Source organism: Augochlora pura, chromosome 10, assembly GCF_028453695.1.
Source record: "Augochlora pura isolate Apur16 chromosome 10, APUR_v2.2.1, whole genome shotgun sequence".
Classification (NCBI taxonomy): Eukaryota; Metazoa; Arthropoda; class Insecta; order Hymenoptera; family Halictidae; genus Augochlora; species Augochlora pura.
In genome coordinates this window covers 11,433,731-11,459,530 of record NC_135781.1, presented here as the reverse complement: position 1 = coordinate 11,459,530, position 25,800 = coordinate 11,433,731, and the positions used below count along the sequence as shown (strand labels likewise).

General features: G+C 43.1%; 1 protein-coding gene across 1 annotated transcript in view; it reads left to right on the top strand.

The window, feature by feature from the left end:
• LOC144475787 (LIM domain only protein 3) overlaps positions 1-24,606 on the top strand; it is a 115,700-nt gene extending 91,094 nt beyond the window's left edge. The window contains exons 5-6 of the mRNA XM_078192050.1: positions 11,005-11,161; positions 23,936-24,606. Coding sequence (XP_078048176.1) covers positions 11,005-11,161; positions 23,936-24,094 — 316 coding nt within the window. The 3' untranslated portion in view covers positions 24,095-24,606. The remainder of the gene's footprint in view (positions 1-11,004; positions 11,162-23,935) is intronic.
• The last annotated feature ends 1,194 nt before the right edge of the window (positions 24,607-25,800 follow it).

The following is a 25,800-nucleotide window of genomic DNA, read 5'->3' as shown; positions in this document are numbered from 1 at the left end:
TTTTCAAATATTACTAATTATAAGGAAAACGAAGACTAACAATAGCCGACCGTGATTCGAGTTGAACGATGGGTCTAAAGGAACGCGTTTCAAAATATTTTTAGATTACGTACGACCTCGCAAGTCAAAATGGACTCAGACAGCGACGTCCGAGAGTTAATTCGTCGGGTTACGAGAGAATCGATCAAGCTTACGGGCCCGTGCGTCGCGGGCAACCCATTTAATGAGTTTTACCCGCCTAAATCGGCTCCGCGGATCTCTTTAATTGTGGGCTTAATTTTAGGGTTTACATTCATAACCCTTCCGCGTAGAGGGTCCGTATTATTCTGCCGTGGGGTGCAATTTATTAAATCCGTTCCGGGATACGCTCGATTCCTATAGGAAGGGCACGTGACGCGAGAAAGATTGGTCCTCTAAATACCGGCGTACCGAGCGAAGCAATCGGACGTGCGCCGCGTTACCTTGCCGCTTTTGGCGTTCCGTCATCGTTCCCCTATTATGACAAACCGGAGCCCCGCCGCTCGAATAAATGACTCGCGCCGTGACTCGACGCGACGCGACGCGGCGCGCCGACCAGCTCCAAAATGGATTTTAACGACAGAATTAACAACGAAACAATCTACAGTTTCCGGTAGAATTACGCGACCGATTTGGACATTTTCCAGCCAAATTACAGGAACGTCAACACCATCGTTGGTATCCCTGTCATCCACAGCGGCCGGCATGCTTCAGGGGTCAGCGCGGTATCTTTCGAGCGTAAAATTGAATCACCGGTTTTTAAACAAAACGCACATTTACTTCTCTACCCGTTCAATTTACCCGTGTCGGCGCGCGCGCGCACTTGCATTGTGCGACGGAATTTTTTCGATCAATCTTAACATCCCGGCGAACATCACGCCAAACCCAATATTAAAAAGACCAAAAATGTTGGTCCTTATTTACCTCAATTTTGTACTCCAGAACTACGACATTTATTTTGAAAAGACTTATTCTCGATCGCGGTTGGAGCAATCGGTTGCCCGTGACAAATCTAAACGATTACCGATAGCATTTCTCAGCTCTCTGAAACAGAAGTAGATAAACTGCCATTGATAAACAGAAGACTGATTATTCGATTGCGAATTTTATGTCTTTACGACAGAAACTATGATAGGTGAAACACAAAACATTAAATATATCGAAAGAATAAGGACTCGGTTGCACTTTTTCTGGATCATTAAAATTATCGTGAGAAAAATTAAGTTCAATGTAATTCTTGTTTCACGGAATCGATGCATACAATTTTTACTATGCATAAGGATTTGCTGTCTAATCATCATTAATCACAGCCAGTGCTACCGGTTAAATTGATCGACTGAAGAAAAAATGGCATCGCGGAAGTTCGGCCTCGGAATAGTAACTTAGCAAACGTTAATGACGGAAAATTAAGTACCAACCAACGTACTGCGAATCGAACCGGTTCCCCCTTTGATGGACCAGTCCAACAGTTCGCGCAGGTAGGTGACTTAGCGGATCTCGGTTCTCCACTTCCGGCGCGGGTACTCGAATACGCCAGCTCTGTACCAGCCCCATTCAAATTAACGGGAGTTTATCTGAAATTATGGAGTAGGGTAGCCTACTTCTCGACGGTGCTCATCGATGAATACGAGTATGTGCTTACGAGCGGATCGATCGGCTGTCGGCCGATAGCATAATTGGCAGATTTCCTCGTTATATACACCAATTAAGTTCTCGCCAGGCCCCGGCCAAAAACTGTTTTGTCAATTTTCGAATGGGGGATTGAAGGACTATCGGGTTCGTTTCGGTTCGTTCGGCGTTAAAAAAAGGAATCGATCTACCGGGCGGGTGCGGGGCGGGCCTTGTGTGCACGGGGGACGCGTGTGCGAGCGCGCCGCGGCGCCGTGTGTGCGTTCATGCGAGCGCGTTATAGTTCGTTGCCGTTAACTGGCAATTATGCAGAGTGGGAGCTTAGCCTTTCGAAATGGGCATCGATCGTGCCGACCATCCATACGGTTATACCGGCGTATCCAGCCAATACGCTTCCGTGAAACTGAGATAATCGAGCGTCGAAGCGATACCGCGATTTCCTTCCACCACCTTTCGGACGCGGCGCCGTTCGTCGCTCGTCGCTCGTCGTTCTCCGCTTCACGATCCGCCCGCGTTCCACCAACTACCGACGAGTTTTCCTTTATTTGCCTCCGCGTGAGAACCGGAGCTCCCGTGCCCGTTCCACGATCCGGGAAAACAGTGACCGCCGATGGCCGACGCTCTATAATTCCGGATCGTCGAGCACGCCGGCAACCCAACCGTCAATTCCGTGAAATGAGTACCCGCCAGGCTTCGCAGTCACCGATGTCGCGGGTGATCTTGGAGAACTGATAAGTACCTGCTCCGGGCGAACAGTAGATTTATTGCCCGGCTTGTCGGTTAACCTCTCGCTGCCAGCCCCGCTCGCCCGCCGGTTCTATCTTTGTGTCGTTCCCGCGTCCTGTCCCCGCCACACCCCCACTTTCATTTTCTTGGTACGGTTCTTGCCCCCCCCCCCCCCCCCCCCCCCCCCCCCCCCCTTTTTTTTTTCTGACACCGTTCTCCCCCCCCCCCCCGACTTGTTCCACGATCGAGAATGATTCGTACACTCCCATCCCTCCCTCCCTCCCTCCCTCCAGCCCCGTCTCTGGCCCGTCTTCTCCTCCCCCTTCGGACGAAACTCAACTTCCGTTTTATTGGCGGAAATAATCTTTGATGTGATTGCGCTTTGCCTTGGAACTTTTTCTCTTCGGCCCACGAGGGTGTCCGACCCCACGATCGATTCGCGATACGAAGAGCCGATTGAACTTGAACAGCACGAACCACTCTTCGTCTGCATATTTACGATAACGTGTATTTCTTGTTTTTTCCCTCCCCTGTCGTGGCTCGTTACATATTAATGCGCGGTCGACATTAGCATAACACCGAACAATATCTCGGCGAGAAGGAATGCGAGAACGTGTAATGCCGAACCGGGAGTTTCCTCGGGGAAAAATGATGATCGTTCTCTCTCTCTCTCTCTCTCTCTCTCTCTCTCTCTCTCTCTCTCTCTCTCTCTCTCTCTCACTCTGTTTCTCTCTCCGACGCGGAACGAAGAGTAATGCGTCGCGATTGTTCACGATAAGGCCCGCCATTAAAGGACGCTCCGAGGATGACGACGCGGCCCGCCGGTCGCGTGGAAATATCGCAGCTTCAACCCCTTCAGCCCCCGAAATAACAAAGCCGCGTTCCTGAAGGTATCAACGACCCATCGCTGTCTTAATTTCCTTCGTAATCTAGGTTATTAATATAGCTTAGGGTCGACGCCGCGTAATTTCACGGTGCATAGAAATTAATAGAAAGACGAACGCCGCCTCTGCAACCTTCTCGGTTGAATAATCGAATTGAATAGCAAATGATGGCTATTGGAAAATGTTCATTTTCTTACGGTTACCCTTTTCCATGGTTAGTGCTTACTTGACTCTATAAAAAGAAATGATTGTGTGAAAAGATACCCTACGAAGTTTCGTAATCATAATTGAGATAGAAAGAGGGGCCTATGTTTAGATCTAGAAAGACCTTAACACATTATCTACCGGCAATGATTTTACAATTCCCAAAAATCTACAATTTGTAATTAAAAACTTCTTAAGAAATTGTATACGGGAACTAATTATTTCAATCGTTCACCAACAGTTTATCCTCCGTAATATTATCTAATAATCGTTATTATTAGATTTCTCTTAATGCAGCAAAATAATTTAGAAATACAACAAAATAATTAGAATCTAATGACGCGTTTTATTGGGGAAAGAATCTGAACAGACGATGGAATAATAAAGATATGAAAATATCTGAGACTACTCGTTTTTCTCTGGAATAAAGGTATTAAAAACGATGTTCGGTAAGCCTGCGGTCATTGATTTATGTTCAGGATTTGGCATCGTTGACACGTGACATGACGTAGAGCTCGTGAACATTTCACGTCACCAGTAGGCCGCACGGACGGACAATGAGTCGCGGAACCGCCGCGACGCGCGCCGTGCTATCGAGTGGCATTCCGACGCGCCTCTTGAGCGACATTTAGATAGCGACGTCAACTGTCTGTGGGGGTAAATCTGTCTTGGAAGCAAAGGCAGCGCACTTCCCCCAAAGCGCCGGCGACGAGCCCTCGCTACCGAAGCGAGCGAATTCACTTCTGATCGAATTAGCGCGTCACAGTTCCCTGATACCCCGACAGTCTGAATTAATTAACAGGAGAACGCGCTAGGTAAGCAGCCATTATCGAAATAAAGCGGCCTGATGTTCCGCGACCAGACGATATACACGGTGACGCGGAAAAATTCGTTAGATCGATAGGAGGCGATCTTGTAAATGGGAACGAACGAAGAAAAGAGAATATTGCATTTGAAAATATTATTTTTTAATAATATTATTTTTTGAAGTATTTGATTGGCGCTCGATATGGCTCTAATTGATACCAATTGTCTGAGACATATTTAAGAAGTACTGAAAATATTTGTATTCGATACTTTTTATTAGCTTTTTTGAACATGATGAGAAATATTTGTATACCTCTGCAAAGTTTTGACAGCAAGTACCGCCAAGTATGTACTAGGGATTCTAGAGCATGAAGAACTTCGAAGGAATTGTTGCAACTTCGTGGGTTCTATTAGCACCTGTAGAACTGCAGGGCTTCTAAGCCCACCAAGATCCCGGGAAGCTGCTGGTATCCTCTAAATTATCAAGAAAGCTCAGATACCCTCCAACCCTCAAGTCTTCTACCAGAATCTGCAAGCTTCGCGGAGTCTTAGAAGACTTCTAAATTCTTTAAACTTAGCAACAAATGCAGAGATCCCATGAACTTCGTAAGAACGTTTGATCTTACATATCATAAAATATTTAAAATCGCAATGTTCTCTGAAATATTTAAAATCGATTTTAACAGATCGGAGAAAATATTTTTGCCATACGAACTCAAGCACATTATATAAATAGGTAGTTCTTATACTAAAAATCCACTGTCTTCCCCCACTGCTTGCAATTTGGAATTCAAATAGCGGTACTTCAGATAAATGGTACAATGGTAAAAGTGAGCTGTTACGTACTGCTTCATCCTTGGACTATGGCAATAGCACGAAGTTAATGATACAGTTGACTTTCATATAATTATAATATCATTTTCTTATAATTTTGTATCGCTAAAGTATTACCAGTGAATTATCTTTTCACTTCAAAAAGCCCTACACTAGTCCCCCTACACTAGTCTCATATAACACAGTTTCACAAAACATGGCATTTTCTAAAAACCTATCTACCGTGTTATAGGTTACTTACCTGTCATGTAAACTTAGTTCGAACAAAATGGAGTCCTACTGTATGATAGACGAATAGAATAATCCACTTATTTGTGAAAAATTCAGGCCGCTGTCGAGCTGCCTGGTGGCATGCCCGACAAACGTGTTGGCGCAGAGGAGCAGCGTCTTGACTCCATTAACTTCACACTTAGGAGCACCTTAGAAACACCCCGGTGCCGTCGGAAGATCTGATTAGGGGTTCGAGTCTCTGCTAAACGCGTTAGTCTCGACTGTAGAACGTCGAAGGGAGTGAGAGTACAGCTCCATCAGGTGCTAGAACGGTGGCTCGGCGTGGAGCCGGGACAGAGCGAGGGGGATAGGGACGGTTGTCTCTCCATAGTTTGATGCAAATTGAGTCGGAGCGCCACCAACTACCAAGAATATAGACGCTTTCTGCAGCTCTTCTCTTGCTCCCGCTTTACCTTTCTCTTTCCCGGCGAGGACTCGGCGATCAAATACAAAATTTATTCCCTGCAACCCACCTCAACACCGCTGCACCACCTTCCCATCTCTGGTCTCGACTACCGCCAAAGTGTTACCGTTTGGGGTTTCTCACCCTCCACTTTCCGACTCGCTCTGTTTGCCGACGAATCTCGGAGGCTTCCTCTCGACTTAGCAGCGTTCAATGTCGCAACACAGAAAACGATGAACGATCTGCGAAGCGACCATCACTTTCCTTTCCGATTCTTCCTCATCTTGCTGATATTATTGCCGTAGATTAACTCACCGGTCAAACTGTACAATTCAAATAATTTTCAGCAAAATGAATACCTCCGTATAATATTAACCATTTTTTACTCTTTTAACCCTTTTATTAATATTGACTTTCGCGTTAATTTGTTCTCAATAGATTACAAAGTCACATTATTATCATTGAATTTCATAAAGTTGTAGCAAACATTTGTAGAAACATTTTTTGACATATTTTCGCTCGTAAAGAATTAAAATATCATTCAAAGATCAGCACTAAATGAAACAGTACTAACTGTGTTAAAGGATTAAGAACGGAACAAAATAAAACGAATAATATCCGCTGGATGTATTTGTTTTCAGAATCATTAATGTGTACATGTTAATGCAACAGTTTACAGTATAGAAATAATTATAAGAATAGAAATCTTACTACTGTGTCACGCTATCAGTCAAAATGACGTAATCTTTCGTTGTCGATGGTTACTCCTTTTCGAGCAAGAAATGACCTTCGATTTCCTTTAGAAATATGTATGCAAGCCAGAAAAGGGTGGGTATTTTCGATGATCTTTCAGTGCCATTTAATGTCACTAATGCCAGAATCGTTTAGCAGTGCACCGACGCAATCTATAGGCTTATCTAGTCGGGAAATCACAACACCATTATGCTATGATCTCGTCGCGCTCTTCTGCTCTTTTAGCGTCTCTCCAGTCTCTGTCTAATGTTCCCCTTTTTATGGTGCACGATTCGAGGCTGCCCCCGGGATCGATTTTACTTCGCACCATAGCACTTATCGTACCCCGTTACGGTAGAGCATTGCTTTTTATGGCGGACCATGCTAGATGTTCCGATCGCTCTCTGGTTCTCTCGCTATTTTCTTCCCCTCCCGTCACCTGCCGCCTCCTCTAACTGTCTCTACCTGTCTCTGTCCTCCCGATTGTTCTTCCCTTCGCCCTTCCGTGAACATGGAATTAAAAGAATGACAAATCGAAGGATGGTAATCGCAACGGAGTTACAAAACATCGAACAGATGCTATCTCAATTCATTTTTGATGACGGTAAATCATCGCCGTAACAACGGCGGTGTCTGCGTATTGGAAAGCGCTCCGCCATCATCTGAATGAGAAACAAGTATCGTTTCCCATGACGTTTCCCACTTCAAGTATTCTACGACGAATGTTGTCTGGCAACGAAAACGTCAAACGCGACAAATTTCATAGAATGAAATGGTAATTTGCGTTTTCGACGCAGTGCGCCACAATGTTGCTCAAAGAGTGGCCGTATTCAACGGCGCTGCTTGCTCGGCTCATCTCGTTTCGAATGCTGCAAATGCTCTGCACATTCGTACGGCCCGGTGGTCTGGGTAGGTGCTGAAAAAATCACGTCTGCATTTACATAAGCGCCGGTATAAACCACTCGACAGAAATCCCGACATAAAACTCAAACAGGATCCCGGCACGGGACAAGCACATCCGTTGAATACGGAATGTCCAGATGTACTCGATGCACTGTTCCTCTCCCGAAAAAAAATGCTTTTATTATTCACCGGTGAGCCACGATACTAAGATACATCCTTCGCGTTTACGCCTGCTACCGCGATTCCCCCCGTCGTCGTCTTTTACGATGACACTGATGTCTAATCGAATTCAAAACTCAGAACATTGTCCCTAGTTTCAGTATATCCTTAATATACCTTCTATATTGAATTTAATATTTTTATTAAATAAAAAGCTTATACTAAAAATTAGGCGTGAAACATAAATATGTGTAAAATTGTGATGAAAGCTCTATGATAAAAAAATTGAGATGTTGGTCTAAAACAGAGCTGTGTTCAACATGCCTGGCGGCGAGCCAGGACATAGCCACGGGTTAAGGGCAAAGCTGCGTACAAACGTCTTAGCGGAGTGAAGACGTGAGAAAAAAAATGGTTGTTCTATTTCACTCAATTTGGACGTTATACATATACATTCGATCTCTGTCAGTCTTCGGCCAATAACATACAATCAACACATCCCGTGCTACGTGTATCATCGTTAATGCACTCTTATACGATCATTTGCAATAAGAAGATATTTTATGACAAGTTTAGAACTGAGGAATTAATTTAATATAATATATTAATTTTTAAAGTAACAATTGACTATAATGAAGAGTCGAATATAAAAAGCTCGGCATAGAACGTGTTAACTGGCTACAGAAGGGTCTTGGAAGTGAGGACTATATTTTGCCCAACGGTGTTGGCCCTGGAAAGAAAATCGCTACCTGCTCGGACAAGTATTGTAGTTAAACAGCTCTGGTCTAGTCTATCAGACGTTAGACTAAACTATTTAGAGGTCCCGAAATAAGAAAGAAAATAATTTGTAGATCAGTCTTTGCAAATATCATCACACCGATGGTCCTTTATTTTTCCATTTCGGATGGCTGCGGATAGACAATGGTTACGTGTCTCCTTATGGGATTAAGTAATAAGGGTACCGTGTCGGGACATTTTGTTCGGACGAGACAAATCGCAGGAACAAGCTCGTCATATCGTGGTCGATATGAAGTATGTATAACACTAGGAGAGAGCGATGTTCGCGACGCCTGACAGGAATTTCAAGTCGGCGTGTATCCTGACAAAACGATTTTCGAGTCCCCCGTGGATCCCGCTGGATCTATTGTGCTCGTTGGAAGCCAGCCATCCCCGCGCGGTCCTCGTCGCCAGGCCTCTTTAGCATTTTCGGCGTATCGTTCTTTATGCGGACACCCGGAGAGCACGTCCACGCTGTTCGCGCGCGGTTACGGGAAGAATTGACTTTTAAGCTGGCAATAAAAACGAAAAATGCGAAATCTTTGATTTTAGAGGCGGCGCTTGGGGGGGGGCGACAGTTGGTCGATGCGTATAACCCTCGCGGCAACCTTATTTCTCTTATATCGCAAGCGAAGCACGTCCGTACTTCGCCACCATTTCAAAATCTAGCTGCGTGTGTATAGCTCCGGATACCGCAACGGATTCCTAGGAAATCCCGCGGGTCTCATACGTTGAATTTCAACGCGCATTGCCCGGGAACGTTCGAAATTACCGGATAAATATTCACCGTGCAGTTCAACGTTGACTTTAATCCGTTTCACTTGAAGCATTTTTTCCGAGCATCTGACAGCAAAGTGCACGGTATGTAACATAAAAACAATGTTGGAAAGATTTTGATTGTTTGAACGTTGAGTGATTTATCCAGTGAATGAATATTTTAGCTGCGTGTTTATTAAAATGGTCGTTATTCAATCCTTCGAATGATATTATCGCAAACGAGATGTCTTACTTCTACGATTATATATCTCTGAAAACAATTCAGCAATATAACAAGATTTTGTAAAAAAAATACGTCGAACGATCAATGAACGAATACTTTATCAAATCTATTGTTTTTTTCAAAATAATATCTGCAAGACATTTGCAGATGTATAATAAAACTACTGTATTTTTAACTTAAGTAGGATATCATAGACGTCACTTTTTTATATAATACTGGATATATACATTCACTGGAAAGTGTTTATTCATCCTTTACATTTTCAATGAACGCTAAAAAATTAAATAGACCCTGTCATAGGGTTGCATTAATACAGCTTTTGTGAAAAAAGAATTTTCGAAGTCCCATAATTATTTGCAATCTAGTTATATTTCCTGAAAGATTGAAATGCAAAGAATTAACAGCTTTGTACTCGAAGCCATTTCAACATCAAATATAAAATAATTTTTCTGACTCATAGCATTTTCGTACTGTATAACAAAGTGCATTTTATGCATGTCAAATCGAGTCTCATAATTCATATAACAATTACATTTTCAACAACTTTTTAAATTTGAGTTTCGGTGATATCTGTAAAAATAATTTTAGAACGTGGTGTAACAATTTTACTAGCGTCTCAGAGTCGCTACACGAGTGCAAAGGGTTAATTATGTCTGTTCGTACTGGCTGTACTGTTGTTTTCATTCTCGTTGCGCCGCGGATAAATCTCAAGATCTCAAACTGCGCGAGATTTCAAACCGGCACTCGTCGTGCGCGGGGAAAAGGGAGGACGTTACAGCAGAAAAGGGCTCGACGGTAATCCAGGTACAATGTAGCGTCTGCGAATCGAGTGGAAATTTACATTTAAAGGAGCTTGAGGACACTCTCGGAAGCTACAGCACTGCCACCGTTTCGCTGCTTGTTTTTATTTTCTCGCAATTTCCTCGACGGAGCGGAACGGAAAGCGGCCTTAAAAGGAATTAGCACGCTTTACTACTCCGCCTATCTCCGACAACCCTTAGCCGGAATTTCTTCGAATCTTTGCCACTCGAGAGCTTCGTGATGATCGCGACGATATCACGGCGTCTTAATAACTACCTTGAAAAATATACTGGAAATCTTGCGACCGTGAAATTTAAAGGGTTGAACTACTGTAAAATAACCAACAATTTCAGCATTCTATTAGCTTAGGTGGTGTCTTAATGTTTCTAGAATGACATGCAGGGGATGAGATGTTTAATCTAAAAACGCGTTCATCTTAACCACGTGCCTTCTATTTTCTTCACAATAACAATGATTACGGCTTTCGATATTTATTGTATGTCTAACCTTTACTTTAATGCTTAAATATTGATAATAAGGGGACAGACTTTTACTCCGACTCAAGAGATTGGAATAACATTCGTACTTAAAGGAAAGTTTTCAAAATGATATAAAAATTCCACTTTGTAGATATCTTAATTACTATGTTCATTATGCATTAAGAAACGAAGTTACCAAAAGAATTTTCTTTGCAACATTTGTAAGCAAAGTGAAGTATTTTTATATTATAATTAAGTGGACTTTCAAATAATTATAAACTGGATGTTAACGAAAAAATATTATCATTTGATTTAAGATGACGAAATTGCTTTAATAAACATACTTTTAGTAAAACTATTGCTATTTTCTTTTGTTAACAGATTCTGCATCGGCGACAAATTCTTCTTGTACGAGAACAAAATCTTGTGCAACTACGATTACGAGGAAAGACAGGTTTTTGCGAATCTGGCGGTACATCCACCGCCAACCGCAACCCTCGCACAGATTAAGAGACAAGTAACGCATCTTCAGCCACAGGTAAATTATAATTATTTAACTAGTCACTTTATACACTTATTAAAATCTTATAAATAAAATATTTTACCATTTTGTAAAAAAAATTCGCAAAGGCATGTTATGCCTCTTAATTATTTTTCATAAACTTATGCCTTTGATAAACAGTTTATGATATGTGATAAAAAGTTTATGATAAACAGTTTATCATATTTCCAATAAACATATTTTTCTCACTTTTTTAATTGAAAGAAAATATAAAACAATCATATTCACAATTTTGTTTCGGTGTCTTTTGTGAGAATCTACGTATATTCATAATCATTTATCAATTATTCCATAATGGAACATTATTTAGTCTGTACAGAAATCATTACAAAGAGATAGTATAGGGTGATTTGTCCAATGATTGAACATTCCTCTGTGAACAAGCATTTCCCGTATTATATGAAAATGTTACGTTTATTGTACCCTTTTCATGTACAGATATTATTTTGTTTATGCATACAATTTATTTTATGTCCCATATGTTCGAACTAAGTATTGCTACTTGAAATCTGTAATTTATAATTTAAGGAGCGTTCCATGAATCTGTGATAAATTTATTTGTTACCATTCAGTACCATTCACTGGAATATAACTGTTAATATATCTAACATTTTTGTTCATTCATTGGTCGCTTGACGTATTTTTTTCATAAAATCCTAGATTATATTTTTTAAAAACTATCAAAAGATGCCAATACCGTCTTTATTCGGAGGATTAAATCATTTTACTGAGCATGCATCTTCAGTTTATATTCACCCTATAACGCCTTCGAATTGAAAATTTCTGCACTGACCATGCAAGCGTATCAGTTTCCGACGTACATTGGCCAGGCAGCCTTGAATCTTCCGCAGATTATGATCATCGGATGCTCTGGAAGGTTCAAAACTCCTCAAGATGTAACCCCTTAAGGTGGGTTAAAGTGGCAGGTCGGCCGTCCTGACCCTCTCGACAACAAAGGACTCCCCCGAGGCTTCAGCTATGCTTTACCACCCCACCATCGTCTTACGAGTTAGGATATCGCGTGTCCTTATTAATTAAGCTCGCCCGTTAAGCAAGCCTCATCGCATACCATAACGATCCGACCTCTTGAACAGCGTTGGAACGTGCGAAAGAATTTACTCTTTGAATAAGGATTCGCCAGCGTCTTAAGTGGAATTACTTAGCTGAAATTCGTGTCCCCGACGCTGTGAGAGTACCTTCCACCCTCCCCCTCTCGAAAAATGTGTTCCGTAGAAGATGATCCAGGGTGGAGTCTCCCAGGGCGGACAATTTTATTCAGATTGTTCGAGTCGGAATTCTCAATCGCTTAGTAAAACCCTGTTTATCGATATATTTTCGCTGCAAAGAGAGGAACAATATTTGTCTAATGTCGATAAGAAGGTTCCACGATCGAGCGCCCCTACAAGCCGGAATTATGAACTCGTCACGTTAAGCCGTTTGGGTTTCTTGATTATCTTAAGGCAACAGCCGTGCTTCCGAACAATATCTTAAGCCCCCGCTGCACGAAGGACCTGGTCCTGTCTGACCCAAGGAGGATCCGATCTACTTAATCCCGGCTGTGTCTTGCAAGGATGTTTACGTCCCCTAACATGCTTACGTCACGTACCGTAATTTGCCAAGAGCAATATTTAACGCCGGCGTCGTCTATCGTCCGATGGTTCTGCTTCTCTGACCCTTAAAATTCCGCGGATCGATAGACTTTCGTGGATCGGGGCCCATTCCCATGCTCTCGAATTCCCTCGACGTAGCGACGGCGGCGGCGACGGCGGCGACTACGTTTCGCAACGGCGGCCGCCTTCGATCGGCCTTAATCCCCGGTTCATTAGTCGAAAGGCCTGCACGGTTGCTTAAAACTGTCGTTAAGGAAGTTTCGAGACAAAGTTTTAAGACTGGTCGAAGACCCTAGATTGCCCGGGCACACGCTCGAATGGTACGCATGCACAGAATAACGAGGTTCCCGAGTCCGATGATATCAGACTCGGCAGCGTGTACTACTTATAATATGCAAATTTCCTCCCCTTAACCGTTCTGCTAGCGAACTGCGTGTAATTCAGGGGTTGCTAACCCTTGCGACTCTATTTCTACACCACGTAAGTGTTCATGTTCTTGCGCGGAAACCTTCTGCGTGCGAAACCGCCTCCTCGTGCGTGGCCCTGCATGCATGCGTGAGTGTTTACTTCAATTAATATCAGTTTGCACGTTCGCCGGGCCGTAATCCCGAGCACCGCCCGATGGAATTGTAAAAACGGATTGATCTTAGAAAAATGACCGAGCAACTGGAAACTAGGTGCGTTGAAATCTCTAAAAGGAACTCATAAATATTTAACGGAGAATTGCGAATGCCGTAATACTATTATTCGCAGGATACTTTATTCACTTAACACGATTGTTATGATCACGATGCTATTTGACCGTTGGAAAGTAAAAATGGAAGTACGCACAACTGATTAATTTATGGCCACTTTCACGACATGGAATTACCATGAATGAGAATTTTACCACCATACATTCGTGTGAACATGAGTCAAATAATAAGAGTTATCACGTTACAGAACTGAAAGTAAATTTTTACCGCATGGTTGTTGACGTCACTGATTGAATAAAAGACACATGTTCAAAGAACCGATGCTCTGTATAAAAGATCGATTAAACTCTCTATATGCAAAGTTTGAGAAAAAAAAAAGGTTTGGTGTTATCCCTGTTGTGACCGATGTGAAAAGAATATTTAAAGACAGCCTCCATCTTTGATGCTCCGCAGATCCAAAACCGTTCGCGGAGTATCGATTCTAGTGGCAGAGGCTACAGCGGAGGGTTATAAATGACCGTTGCGCGAAATGACGGGATGGCAGACTAATGCCAATAATCGGCGTGGCATGCTAATGTCGTTTGCGCATCTATTACGTTAAGCCTGATGGATCCCTCTCGACATGTCGTTGCCGAAGCATGAATACCTTCGATCGCGGCGGGAACACTCAAAGGTGTCTGGCAACCCAACATCCAAGAGACGAGGAGGAACGAAAGAGGGGGAGAGGAAAAGCGGCAGCGAGAAAGAGAAAGAGGGAGGGAGAGAGAGAGAGAGAGAGCTGTTCTATTTCCTCGGTAAATGTCGCGGTGACATTTAGCATCTGAATGGAAAAGACGATCGTCGGGACAGCTGGTCTCCGGCGCGAGGTTGACGCGCCAGATAATGTCAAATCACGAATTGTCTCTAGTTAATTGTCACTGGCGGACGCGAAACCACTACGAATTTAGAAACCGCAGCTACACAAAAATCCTGATACCTATTTTGCTCGTCGTAATTTTCTACGTTTACAAAAGCGCTAACAACCCTCTATTTTTTGACTAGAGTTTCTCCTTGTTAACGTCCACTTTCTATTTTCGCTACAACGTTCGACATCCATTAGTACCATTTTTGAGCACCATCCTCGATATGTCTGCGTCAATCAGTACTAAATGGTACATAAAGTCCATCGAAATAGGATCATTCAATATTCCGGACGTTATTTATTTATGTCTTCAGTCAACTTACAAGTCTCGTGCGAACAGTAACAGCGATGGTGAAGCATCGATGTTCCCAACGCTTTGTAAAACGTCTAAAATTACTTACCAATGACGCGTATAGATTTGAGTAGGTTTTAAAAATACTCAATAGCCCACAGAAACGAATCGCTAATAATAACTGGACGGCAACCATTCTGTACTCACGACAAAAATGAGTCCAAGAAATCTAGAACAGTGATGTCAGTGTGGCATAAAGAGGTGACGTGATAAGTTCGATGGGGTATTACATACACTAATTAATGTTTTTAACAAAGTACTTTAGATTTTAAATTAAATAAGGAATATTTAATTCAAATAATACTCTTGTTAGTGATGTTATAAAAATTGGAGGGTATACGTTATGCATTATTATTATTACCATTATTGTTATTTTGTTTAAAGTAGATTATATAAATGAAATTGCTATGTCCAACCATACCGACGCGCTACGCAGGGTAAAATCAATTTAATCACGTAACTACAATACATTATTCTCAACTTATTAAGATTGATAAATAGCAATTGAAACAAACAATGTTTATTTTCCATAAAAATCCACATTCTAATAATGAGGAATATGTTACTAAATCATAATACCAAACCATAATGATTTAAGCAACCATTAACGACTTTCTATTTACAATACATCTTTGTACACAGCTCGAAGAATGAACTCTTTTCGTTTGATTGTAATTCAATAGGCAGGGTCTGCGCCATTAGCATCTCAGTGTCACTTGAATCGGGCGACATTAACTGGTGAAAACTGCGTTTCGAGGATCGTGCATACACTTTAAACATAAGAAGATCGTGGGAACGGATTAAGCGGGAGCGACGATCAACAGGAGTTAAGGAAGGAAAGGATACGAATTCCCAAGCCGCCCCGGAACAGCAGCCGGGCTGCCGGAATTAGACGTCGCCGTCACGACGAAATGCAAAGTGTCGGTGGTGCTATCTCGGCTTGACAAAATCGAGGGGGAGACAGGACCACGAAGAAGGAGGGCGTTAAGATTCTTAAAAACCGCGAAGAGGGTGCTCGTTCCGGCCGAAGCAGCTGCCGCCCTTGCGCTCTCCTTAAGCCGCGGCTATGGGAATGGCGGAGGTGCCTTGGCTGAACGAGGAGAGACCGGCAGTTTTTCTGATTGCCTGAGAACAGACAGCTGTCCCAATCTCTCGGCGGCGTGCTCCGGGAGGAGATCTTGTTCCGGCTCTTGTAAATAATGCCGGGCCGCCGCAGCGGCGTTTACGAATAACTCGAGCGTGCGAGGTGAGCCAAGGTAAACAGGTAACTGCCGTCAGTGGGGAGGAAAAAAAACGACGGTCATCACCCTCGATAAATTCAATTACCATCGACGTGTGTTCCTCGAACGGGCGCCCTGACTCTCTCTCTGCGCGACCGTCGCCGTTAGGAGTCCTAAACCGTCCATCAAAACCGTCAGGCTCTTTGGAAGCACTTTCTCGTAGGTCGTCTCGATCGATCGGCCGATCGTTGGGATCGTTCCCGGGCTCCATTTCAAGGGCGTAATCTCCCCCGTCCCACAGCGAGCAATGTAACGCGTTTAAAAATTGGCGAGAAGTCTTATTTTGATCTAATTTTCCCCTCGAGACCTGTCGAGCAGAGTGGAACGCGACGCTAGAAGGGGCCGCCGAGCAGCTAACAGGGTGGAAGAGCGAGACGAAACCAGAGCCGAGACCCGGAAGAAAGAGTAAGAGGCAGAACGGAGGGAGTTCGAAACGATTATCTGAGTTTTAAAACAAACTCTCAAGTGTCTGCAAAGTCCTCCGCGAATCAGAGGGTTGAAGGGGGTAGAACTGGTGGGAAAGGGAACGGTAGCAGCGGCGGGGGCAGCGGAGGTCGCGGGGAGAGATAATATGCTAATGCCGCGACGGAGACTACATGGGAATTTAAGAGGATCAATGTGCAGTACGAGATTCGTACGGGGAATAAGGTATTACAACGTCTTCTATACTTCTTCCAGGCGATTAGACCCTCGAAAGTTCCCGGAGCGCGCACAGCCGACTCCAATGAAATTAAACTTTGAAATATTCGTCATCCTTATCGCGCGCAGGTGTACCGGAGCATGATGTGCTCGCTGAAAATACGAGCTACGGATCCGTGCGTAATACGGAGTCGAAACGGCTGCCGGTTTTCAGAAATGTCGGAAGGACATCGGCACGCGCCGATTCCCGTCGACGACCCTGCTATTAGATAGAGCTCCGTTGAGTTCCGCGAAAAGCTTCCCGGCCGATTCCTTATACAATGCACGCGTAGGTAAACTCGCATGGGAAAGCCCAACTTGCGAGCTTATGTGAGATTATGAGTTTAGTTGCGAAACAACGGCGCTCTGCCCGGACGCGGCTCTCTTTTGTAACGATTATTGCGCGGACCCACTTGTGCACTTGTGTGCGGCAGCCGAGCCACCTAGCGTCGAGCTTAATTGACTGGCAGAATTGCGTGTAATCTCGCATTCGTGAAGCACGGGAGCAAAAAAGTATAGCCCAACGAACGAACGCCTTTAACGCTAAACCTACCTTGAACCAACAGTTACACCTTTTTTATTCCGAAGATGATTTTAGATTTTTAGAAGGATTTTATTCGATAATTTTCCATGAAAATTACCTTACTTCAAGCATACTTGTTATAATAAATTGTCATTCTTATTGCTACGACTTGACACAGGTAGCCGCAAGATGCAACGTCATCCAACCGCGTCGAATCCGATGGTCAAACGGCATAAATCTATCTCTTCTTATCTACTTTACTGGCATAAATCAACCAATGGAAACACAATCATTTTTTGCGATCATAAACTCGGAACATCATTCAACAATTCATTCAACGGCATTGGCACATAAACCATTTATGACATTCAGAACACTGTCATACCAACACTAGCAAGTCGTTTAAAGTGACTGGTTTCATATTTTTCCTTTTAAAATTATTGAATTTGTATATTGAAATAATTAACTGAAGCATATATTAAAATAGAAATAACGAAACATCTAAATAAATTTAACATTATTGTTCTTCAAAAGCCCTACACATTAGACAGTTTTAGAGTTCGATAGCTCTGGTGTTAAACTATGTGTTACCAAAAATGTACCACGTATAAACATCAGAATGCTACAACATTTGGAGCAGCACAGATCAGTCATTCTGAATGCTCGGTGGTTTTAATGTTGACAAGCACGAAATAATACTCGTGATGAATTTTCCTCATTCCTTAACAATCGCCTTCATTAAAGGTAGTTCTCCCTCTCTCTCTGTCTCTCCATAAATCCCCAAATTATGAAGAACATTAGCCAAATCCTTCGTGATATAATGATCCCTGGTATAATGGCGAGGTTCACGGCATTCTGTTCTAAATGATTCTCTTTCGATGAACGACCCGCCTAATTCCCATCCCGTGCTTCCACGCGGATAGCCGGCAAGACTCGTGGTCTAGGGGGTGGGTCGGCGAATGGCGTGGAGGGCGGCGCTAATTTTTGCGCGTAAGAAAAGCGCCGCTGCCGAGGAAGTAGCTTGCACCTGGCCGGTTCCCAGCCGCAGGAGATCAACGGACAAATGACACGCGATTCACCCCAGCTCCCGACAGCCCCCGATGGTCCGCGTTTACCGTCAGTTACAAACTGCCTTCACCTTCTCATCGAGCTGCGATTAATGTCTTATTCACGCGCTGGGGACTCGCGTGGAGGCTCGCTTGCGTTACCATGTTCTATGAACAACGATCGTAACTCATGTTTTCAAGCTTTCGACACGATTCGGGGAACTGCGAACATTTTAACTCGTTGCAATGTAGCAACGAGTTGCACTTATGATGATCTCATATATGATCTGTAATAAATGTGAACGTTATTCGTTCTTCGACTATACGTGTTACATCATTCTATGTTGAAGAAGATGTAAATCAAATTATTATACTTGTTAGAAAGGAAGAGGACATAAGAGTAATATTTTCTACTATGTGCATGAGAACTAGATCTCTCTAAAGTAGGAAATTAACCAATCTGCATCAAAAATGTACATTGATTAGAAACTATATATCACGAAAACATAAAATATTTTATCTTGTTAGAATATATGTATGAACATTTTATTAACATTTTAAGCTTACATCACTGGACGTAAGAAGATATAAATTAATCATTAGCTCTGCACACTTAAGATTTTAATAGGTGCACGCCTAAACACAATAAATATAATAATAATAGTATGTCTAGTCTAAGAATGAAAGTAAATGAAGCCATATAAAGAATGTTTCATTCTATCAATGAGATTATCAAAGCGAAGAAATGCTAATAAACGCAGTTGTGAAAGAGGTCGTGGAGCAAAGGGTTAGTCGAAGCAATCGTTCGCAAAGATTTGCCTCTGAAATTTCTGGTCTCTACCCCGTTGGAATTTGGAATGGGAGATAAATCTTTCTAGAACCCGTGAATATTTAGATCTTGGACCCTAATGTCTGCTGATCTCCGAAAGCGATGACTCTGCTGATTCTCGTAGATATCTGGATCTTGGATCACCTTTGTCGGAACACGAGCTACCCATGTGTCTAAGCTCGAGCGACCTTTAGGACAAGTTTGACCGAGAAGTGCTTTGCTTCGGATGCAGTGCTCTAGAACTGCCTATAAGTATTATAATTCAAGAAAAAAGAATACTAGCATAGTTTAAAAATTAAACGTGAGAAGAGTCTTTCGTAGAAAACGATTATATAAACTCCTTAAATTGAGAACACGTTACTATAAAAATGGCAAATGATTTCACAAAAGGAGTGACCCTCACTGGTGTCAACGAAATTTGATAGGATGACAATCACAACCGTAAACTCTTGTCGTATTGACAAGAGTATTTGTATACAGTCTGGTCATTCTTATAAAACAACACACGTCAGCCACTTTTAGTACTCGGTAGTATTGGTGTTAATTCGACGCAGCTAGTTCAAACCTCTGCATTTATTCTAGAAGCTAAATGTTCGTAATGTAAGGAACATCCCAACAATACTGATTAATTTGTAGCAGAGTCGGAAGCCACGTCTAAAGATTGTCCTGCGCCACCCATTCCCTGTTATTGTGGGAGACTTGAAGGATCTTATCCTTGAGAATCCTCGCCCCAGAAAGAGGATCCAGGAAGACGTCCTGTAGCACCGTGGCCCGCGAAGCACGTGCCGTTTGATTACAAAGACGGCAGTAAATCCACGGGACGGTAATTCCTCCTCTGGCAATTGTAGATAAAACTTGAATAAGTCATAGACTTAATTTAACTCGTGGTACCGGCCAACGACGCCCAGAGTCTTCCACGGAGATTTCTTAATTACGTGCGGGGACTCGGCGAGGGCGTGGGTACGGGACAGAAACGGATAGAAAGAGAGAGGAAGATAAAACCAAAGGGCGTTGTATCGGCTGGAAAGAGAGGGGTAGCAGAGGTTGGAAAGGGTTCTCGTTGCGGCAAGAAGATTTAGAAATTCTTGGTGGGAAGAAAGTCGCCCTTACCACGGTGATAAAGCATTTCTTTTAGCAGCGCTTTGTCATTTTTATCGTAATTATTTACGAGTTAATTACTTGAGCAGCCGTCTCGCGGGGTCCCCGGCTCCTTTGCTTGTTGCCTTTGCACTCTTGAACGGTGACCGTTCTATTAATCAACGCTCTCCCCGAGAATTACGCCGGGCATTTATCTTCACTTTCTTTCGGCGATAGAACGAAGTGCGCGAGTGGCTCCGGCATCTGCCACGCGGACGAAGGCGTTCGGTAATGCAAAGGGAAAATCATGAAAACGGGAGGCGCGGGTTCGTTCTGCCGAAAGTTAGCGTGATCAACTCTGAAATCATGGTAAGGGGAGGAGAGATCTCGATGGAAGGGGCTGAGCCGCACGGTCTGTCGAATTTTAAGCCTGTATAATTTAACACCTTCGCCGGCAGAAACTAAGAGAAACTGGTGGTGAAGGGAACAGCGGAGCAAGAGATACGAAGTTTAAAGTTTTCAACGGCACTTACCTATCCTAGCGGCATCTCGTGTTCCCCGCGGTGCCTTCTATCGTTCCCGCGAGTGCTCTCCCTCTCGTTCCCGTAAATATGGTTCCCAGACAGAGACGACTAAAGACCGAGACAAACGGCGCGTGGAAAGAAAGGGAACAGAAACAAGGATATCGAGAAGGAACAGATGGCAATGACGAGACCGCCGCGCAATCTTTTCCAAAAAACTGGCCACAATTCGTAATTTCAGACGATTTTCATGTTATCGAAAATGCAAAATTCAAACTGGAAAATCAGATACTACCAACATTAACACTGTTTCTAACTTATTTTGTTGGATTTTATTATCTTCCTTGCAACTCCTTAAAATTGATAACGAGAAACGTTGATAGACAGTACTTAACTATCATGACACTAAACTTACTTATTTTTAAACTATACGTGTGCTATAATAGTTTCCCGCTGCTATATATTTCGAAAATTGCATTGCGCCCAACTGAGAGAACGTCGACTTACACGGGTTCAGCCAATGACGCAACTTGCTTTTCCTACTCTTTTGTTTTCCGAGGAAAACTGTAAACTTCGAAAGGGAATAAAGGGTGCCAGCGCGAGAACAAGAGCGCCGCATCCAAAACGAATTCGTTAGCGGCATCAACCCCTTTCACCTGCTAGAGCGTTTCCCTCTTTCGAGTTTTAAGTCGCCGCGCCGTCGTGAATAATTGTTGAAATCAGATTAAGTCGCTGCCTGGTCGATTGATTGCGAATGTAATTATGGGAACACCACTACCTTTCCCTCTTCCTATGCCGCTCTGTGAATTTTCTGGTGATTAAAGAGATTCAGAGATTGTTCGCGAAGAAAAAAATTCGTTCGCGGATTCAACCGTTTTTTAACTGTGTTACGATTTGACACGCAACCCTGTATAGCTCTGTGTAATTTTGACGTCACATACTGGTTCATCATATTTTTGAATTTCATTCTTAGTGACAATGTTGTTGTAATTTGCCATTTTTACCCCACACATCAGGATACATTCAACAATTTACATACCATTCCTTCACAGTTATAATGATTAAAACTTTATCCACTTTAAAATTTCTTAGAAGAAATATATTTATATATTGTATAATGAAGAGAGAACTGAATTTTATTCCGACTTCTGATAACGCGTTAAACATTTCTTAAATTGTGAATTCATGGTTACTTTATCGTTACAAGATCCTATAATTTAATCCTATTTTGTCTAACTTTTATAATTTCTTGAATTTTCAGAGTCGCTTCTTTGTAATCAATAATTAAATTTACCTTGAATGGATTCCCCAAAAACGAGACAATGTTTGTTTCTCCTATGTTTTGTGACGTTGCCCCCATTTTGATCGGTGAATAGGTCGGAGAAGAAGGGCAACTTCGCGAATTTGATAGACCTTTAGACTGCACCACGCACGGTCGCGCGTACGTGTTCACTCGGCACAATCCGCCATATTCGGGAATTCGAGAACGCACGAAATACCGTTAGGGAACCAGACACTAGAAGAGAGCCACGCGAAACAGTAAATTCGATATCCAAATTCAAATCCCGACATAGGAACTATCAAACTAGACAAGACAAGGGCAAGGGTCCGAACGCATGCCCGAATTAGGACTCTAAATAAGCATTTAATTCACGTAAATTTCTACAAAGTATCCGGCTACGAGGCTGTATCCGAGAGCCCGCGCTCTTCGTAGAATTTCCGCATCGGATGTTCGTTCGTGGCGCACAGTTATCCTGCCAAAACTCGAATTCGTGCAACCGTCTAGGTGTTGACGTACGGACTTTATTTGTCGTCAGACGAATATTCGCAACGTTGGCTAGTTTGAAGCAAAAAGAAATTAAATGCACGAGGAACCCTATTTTTCATAAACTTGCTTCGCCTGCGTGACAAATAAAAAACGCATGGCCTCAGCGCGCGACCATTTGCGCACCGATTGCTAAACCTCTCCTTGCGCGACGACGAAAGTACGATAATAGCACCTTACCAGACGCTACGCAATTCCCCGAAGAAAAAACTTCCGAACGCGGTTACTATAATCGAATTACGTAAAATCGTTCCGTTGTTTCCGGTGAAACTTTGTCTTGAGGTAGCATGACAAAATGCTACCGAGCCACCTCACAAAGAAAATGGTAACATTTTAATATTTTAATCCCTTGCGCTATAATGACGAGACAGACTCGTGATGAAGATTCCATGTACGATCTATTAAATATGAATATCATTAATTTCTTCTAAATTGAAATCAAATTGAATTTTTCTATTATGAAAATCTAGAAACGGAAGTAAATAAAGATAATACAAGAAATAAAAATTAACTGTTCCTACTAAGGGAAATTATTAAGGACAAATAAATGCTAATCAACGCAACATGAAGGGAATCACAGTGCAAGGTGTTAACGAGAGTGACTCACCATTCTGATGTCTGCTTTTTGGTTGTCCACAAATTCGTCTTCAAAGAACACAAAAATCAAAGTCCGCCAGTGATCAGCACACACAACCCGAAACAAACAACGTTCTGTCGAAACGTTACTTTCCTCAACTGACCTTTGGACCTTCCGCACCCTCCCCTTTGTACTCTATCCTATGACTTAACCCAACGCAACCGCCGCGTTCAAATCTCTAGTGCAGAGGTGTCTCACAGAGGACCCACAGGGACATCTCGCGACCCACGCTTGATGAAACGCTTGATCTCGTAGTAATAAAATGTCCTATACGTACAAGAATTATTGTGATTGCAAATTTCGAATGGTCCTGCGTAGCGATCGGCCTTGAGTACCTACCAAAGAGTCAAAGAGTCAGGTACAGGATTCGATAAAAGAGTAGACGATAGTTTCTTCCATCCAAATTCTTCGTAGAATTGCTCTTAGTATGCCTCCGTAAAGAATGGTGTGTCCAGTCCTACGTACGGATAGTTTGGCTTGTTGAAAACAATGGCGAAGTGACGCCAAAATTCTGCAACGTCTCAGTCTTCATTTATTTTCGTTCCTATTTCCTAATAACAAGAGGATCAAATTTTGTTTTGATTTAGAAAAAATGAATACCGTTCGTACTTAATTGCTTTAACTCGAATAATAAAAACGTGATTGTTACCGATATTTTTTACAAAAACTATCGATCCTAATACTTAAATTATACTTTGGATCCTAATTTACACTGTTTAATATATGCGAATTGTGATTTATGTATATGCTAACGTGATGATACTTTTGTCTTGCAGGCCATATCTACGGGAAGCCCGCAGGAGCATGCGAACGGGGAGGCGACCCGTAACCACAATGGTTACCTCGCGCCGGCGAGCACCAGCGCCCATAACATCCTGAACCCCATGAATAATTTAAACGGTATCAATGCACAAACACCTTACGACACCAAATAACAAACGAAGTAAGCGCCGGCGCACCGATCGAACCGCGAAAGTGTTGCCAAATACCTTTAGCGACGCGAAACCGTCTTCTCTGTCAACGCCCTCGCAGCCGCGCCGAACACGCCCGGCGACTCGCTCGTTACCGCACGGAGTACTCGCGATCGGGACTATTATCCAAAGAACTCGCTAACGTCCCGAGGTCGTTCGAACGGCGATACTCTGTGTAAAGCTAGAACCTCGTTGGAAACGCGACGAATTTCGTAGACGTAAGACGACGATCGTCGCGATCTTTGAGAAGCGAACCGTACCGTCTCGTCGGTGACCGGCAGACCCCGTCTGCCCGCGGTTTAGCGACCTTAAGGCTGTACGAATTGAACGCGTGAAACTATTGGTGCTGTTTAGTCGAAGTTTAATTGTTCGAATTTCGCAGGCTAAAGTAGACTCTAAAAATCAACCGTTTCAGCTAGGGGATGGGGGATATAAAACGAGCTGAGCGTCAATAGAGGCAAGGAGAGAGAGAGAGAGAGAGAAGCAGGATGAGGTTAGCGCTTGCGGGGAAACAATGCGGGTAAACCGAATGCTCAGGGGTGATCAAAGTTTGGCCGTTCTTGTAGTCGACTTTGCTGTCCGTTGCGGGCTACGCCGGTAAATCTAGCTTTACCGGACTACCGGACCAACGGACTACCGGAGGTAGAACTCGAGGAATGGCCACAGGGTGAAATTGGTGAGCGAGGTCCGCTTGGCAGATCGAATCGGTAGCTGGCTCCGGGAACCAGTCAGCTCAGGCCAGCATCGCCACCCCTTGGGGCTCATACGTTAGGGGTGACTTAAGCATTGTTTCAACTTCGAATCTCCCGGTAGAGGCCCAGATTGATGTCGCGAACTTTTCCGTTGCCTTATTTGCGAGTCAGATAACGAGACTGTGAGTTATGCCGAAACTTCTCTCTCTCTGTCCTTCTCCGGAATTGGCCAGGCGCTATCAGCGGCGGCGGCGGCTGCGCTCCGCCGAGGAATCTTTTATTTCCTTTATGCCATACGCTCTGGACGATTTGTCGGCGGCACGCCTCTGAAAAGAGTTTCGCAATCCCTCGAACGATAATAAGTTTACCTCTCCCTGCCGCGATCGTACCGCTGGCATCTCGTAAGGCGAACGCGTACTACCACGACTCACCTTTGACCCGTTTGCATCGCAACCAAGGATTGAACGTAACCACCTGACCATCAATTGATTCGTCTGACGTTTTTAGTCGGTGCATACTTTGCAGTTGTTGCACTGATATAGTGTTTCTCTTCTTTCGTTTCGATGTGTCAAATGCCGAATATCGACCACAACAATTTCCGCAATAGCAAAGTCATTTAATTAATGTAACCGAAACAAAGTAGTTAAAATTTGCCGTAACACCTATTCGTTTAACTCTTGTACATTGTAAAAATCCTAGTTAAAAAATGCTGTGAAAAATGAAGCGTATGTCTACGCTAATGATGCAAATGGGTTAACCTTCGGTCGTGCGCAATCGATCGAAATCATCGCACAATCGTTTTGAAGTAACTTCGAAACATATGATGGGCCATGGAAATTTTTACAAGCTATTTTCAACGAACAATGAATGTCAGGCGCATTTTTTAAACAAGTCATTGAATCGATTTCATTTACACTTCAATGTTACTAATCAGCGGATTTATGAATTTGTGGTAAGAATGTGTAGATCGCATTTTAC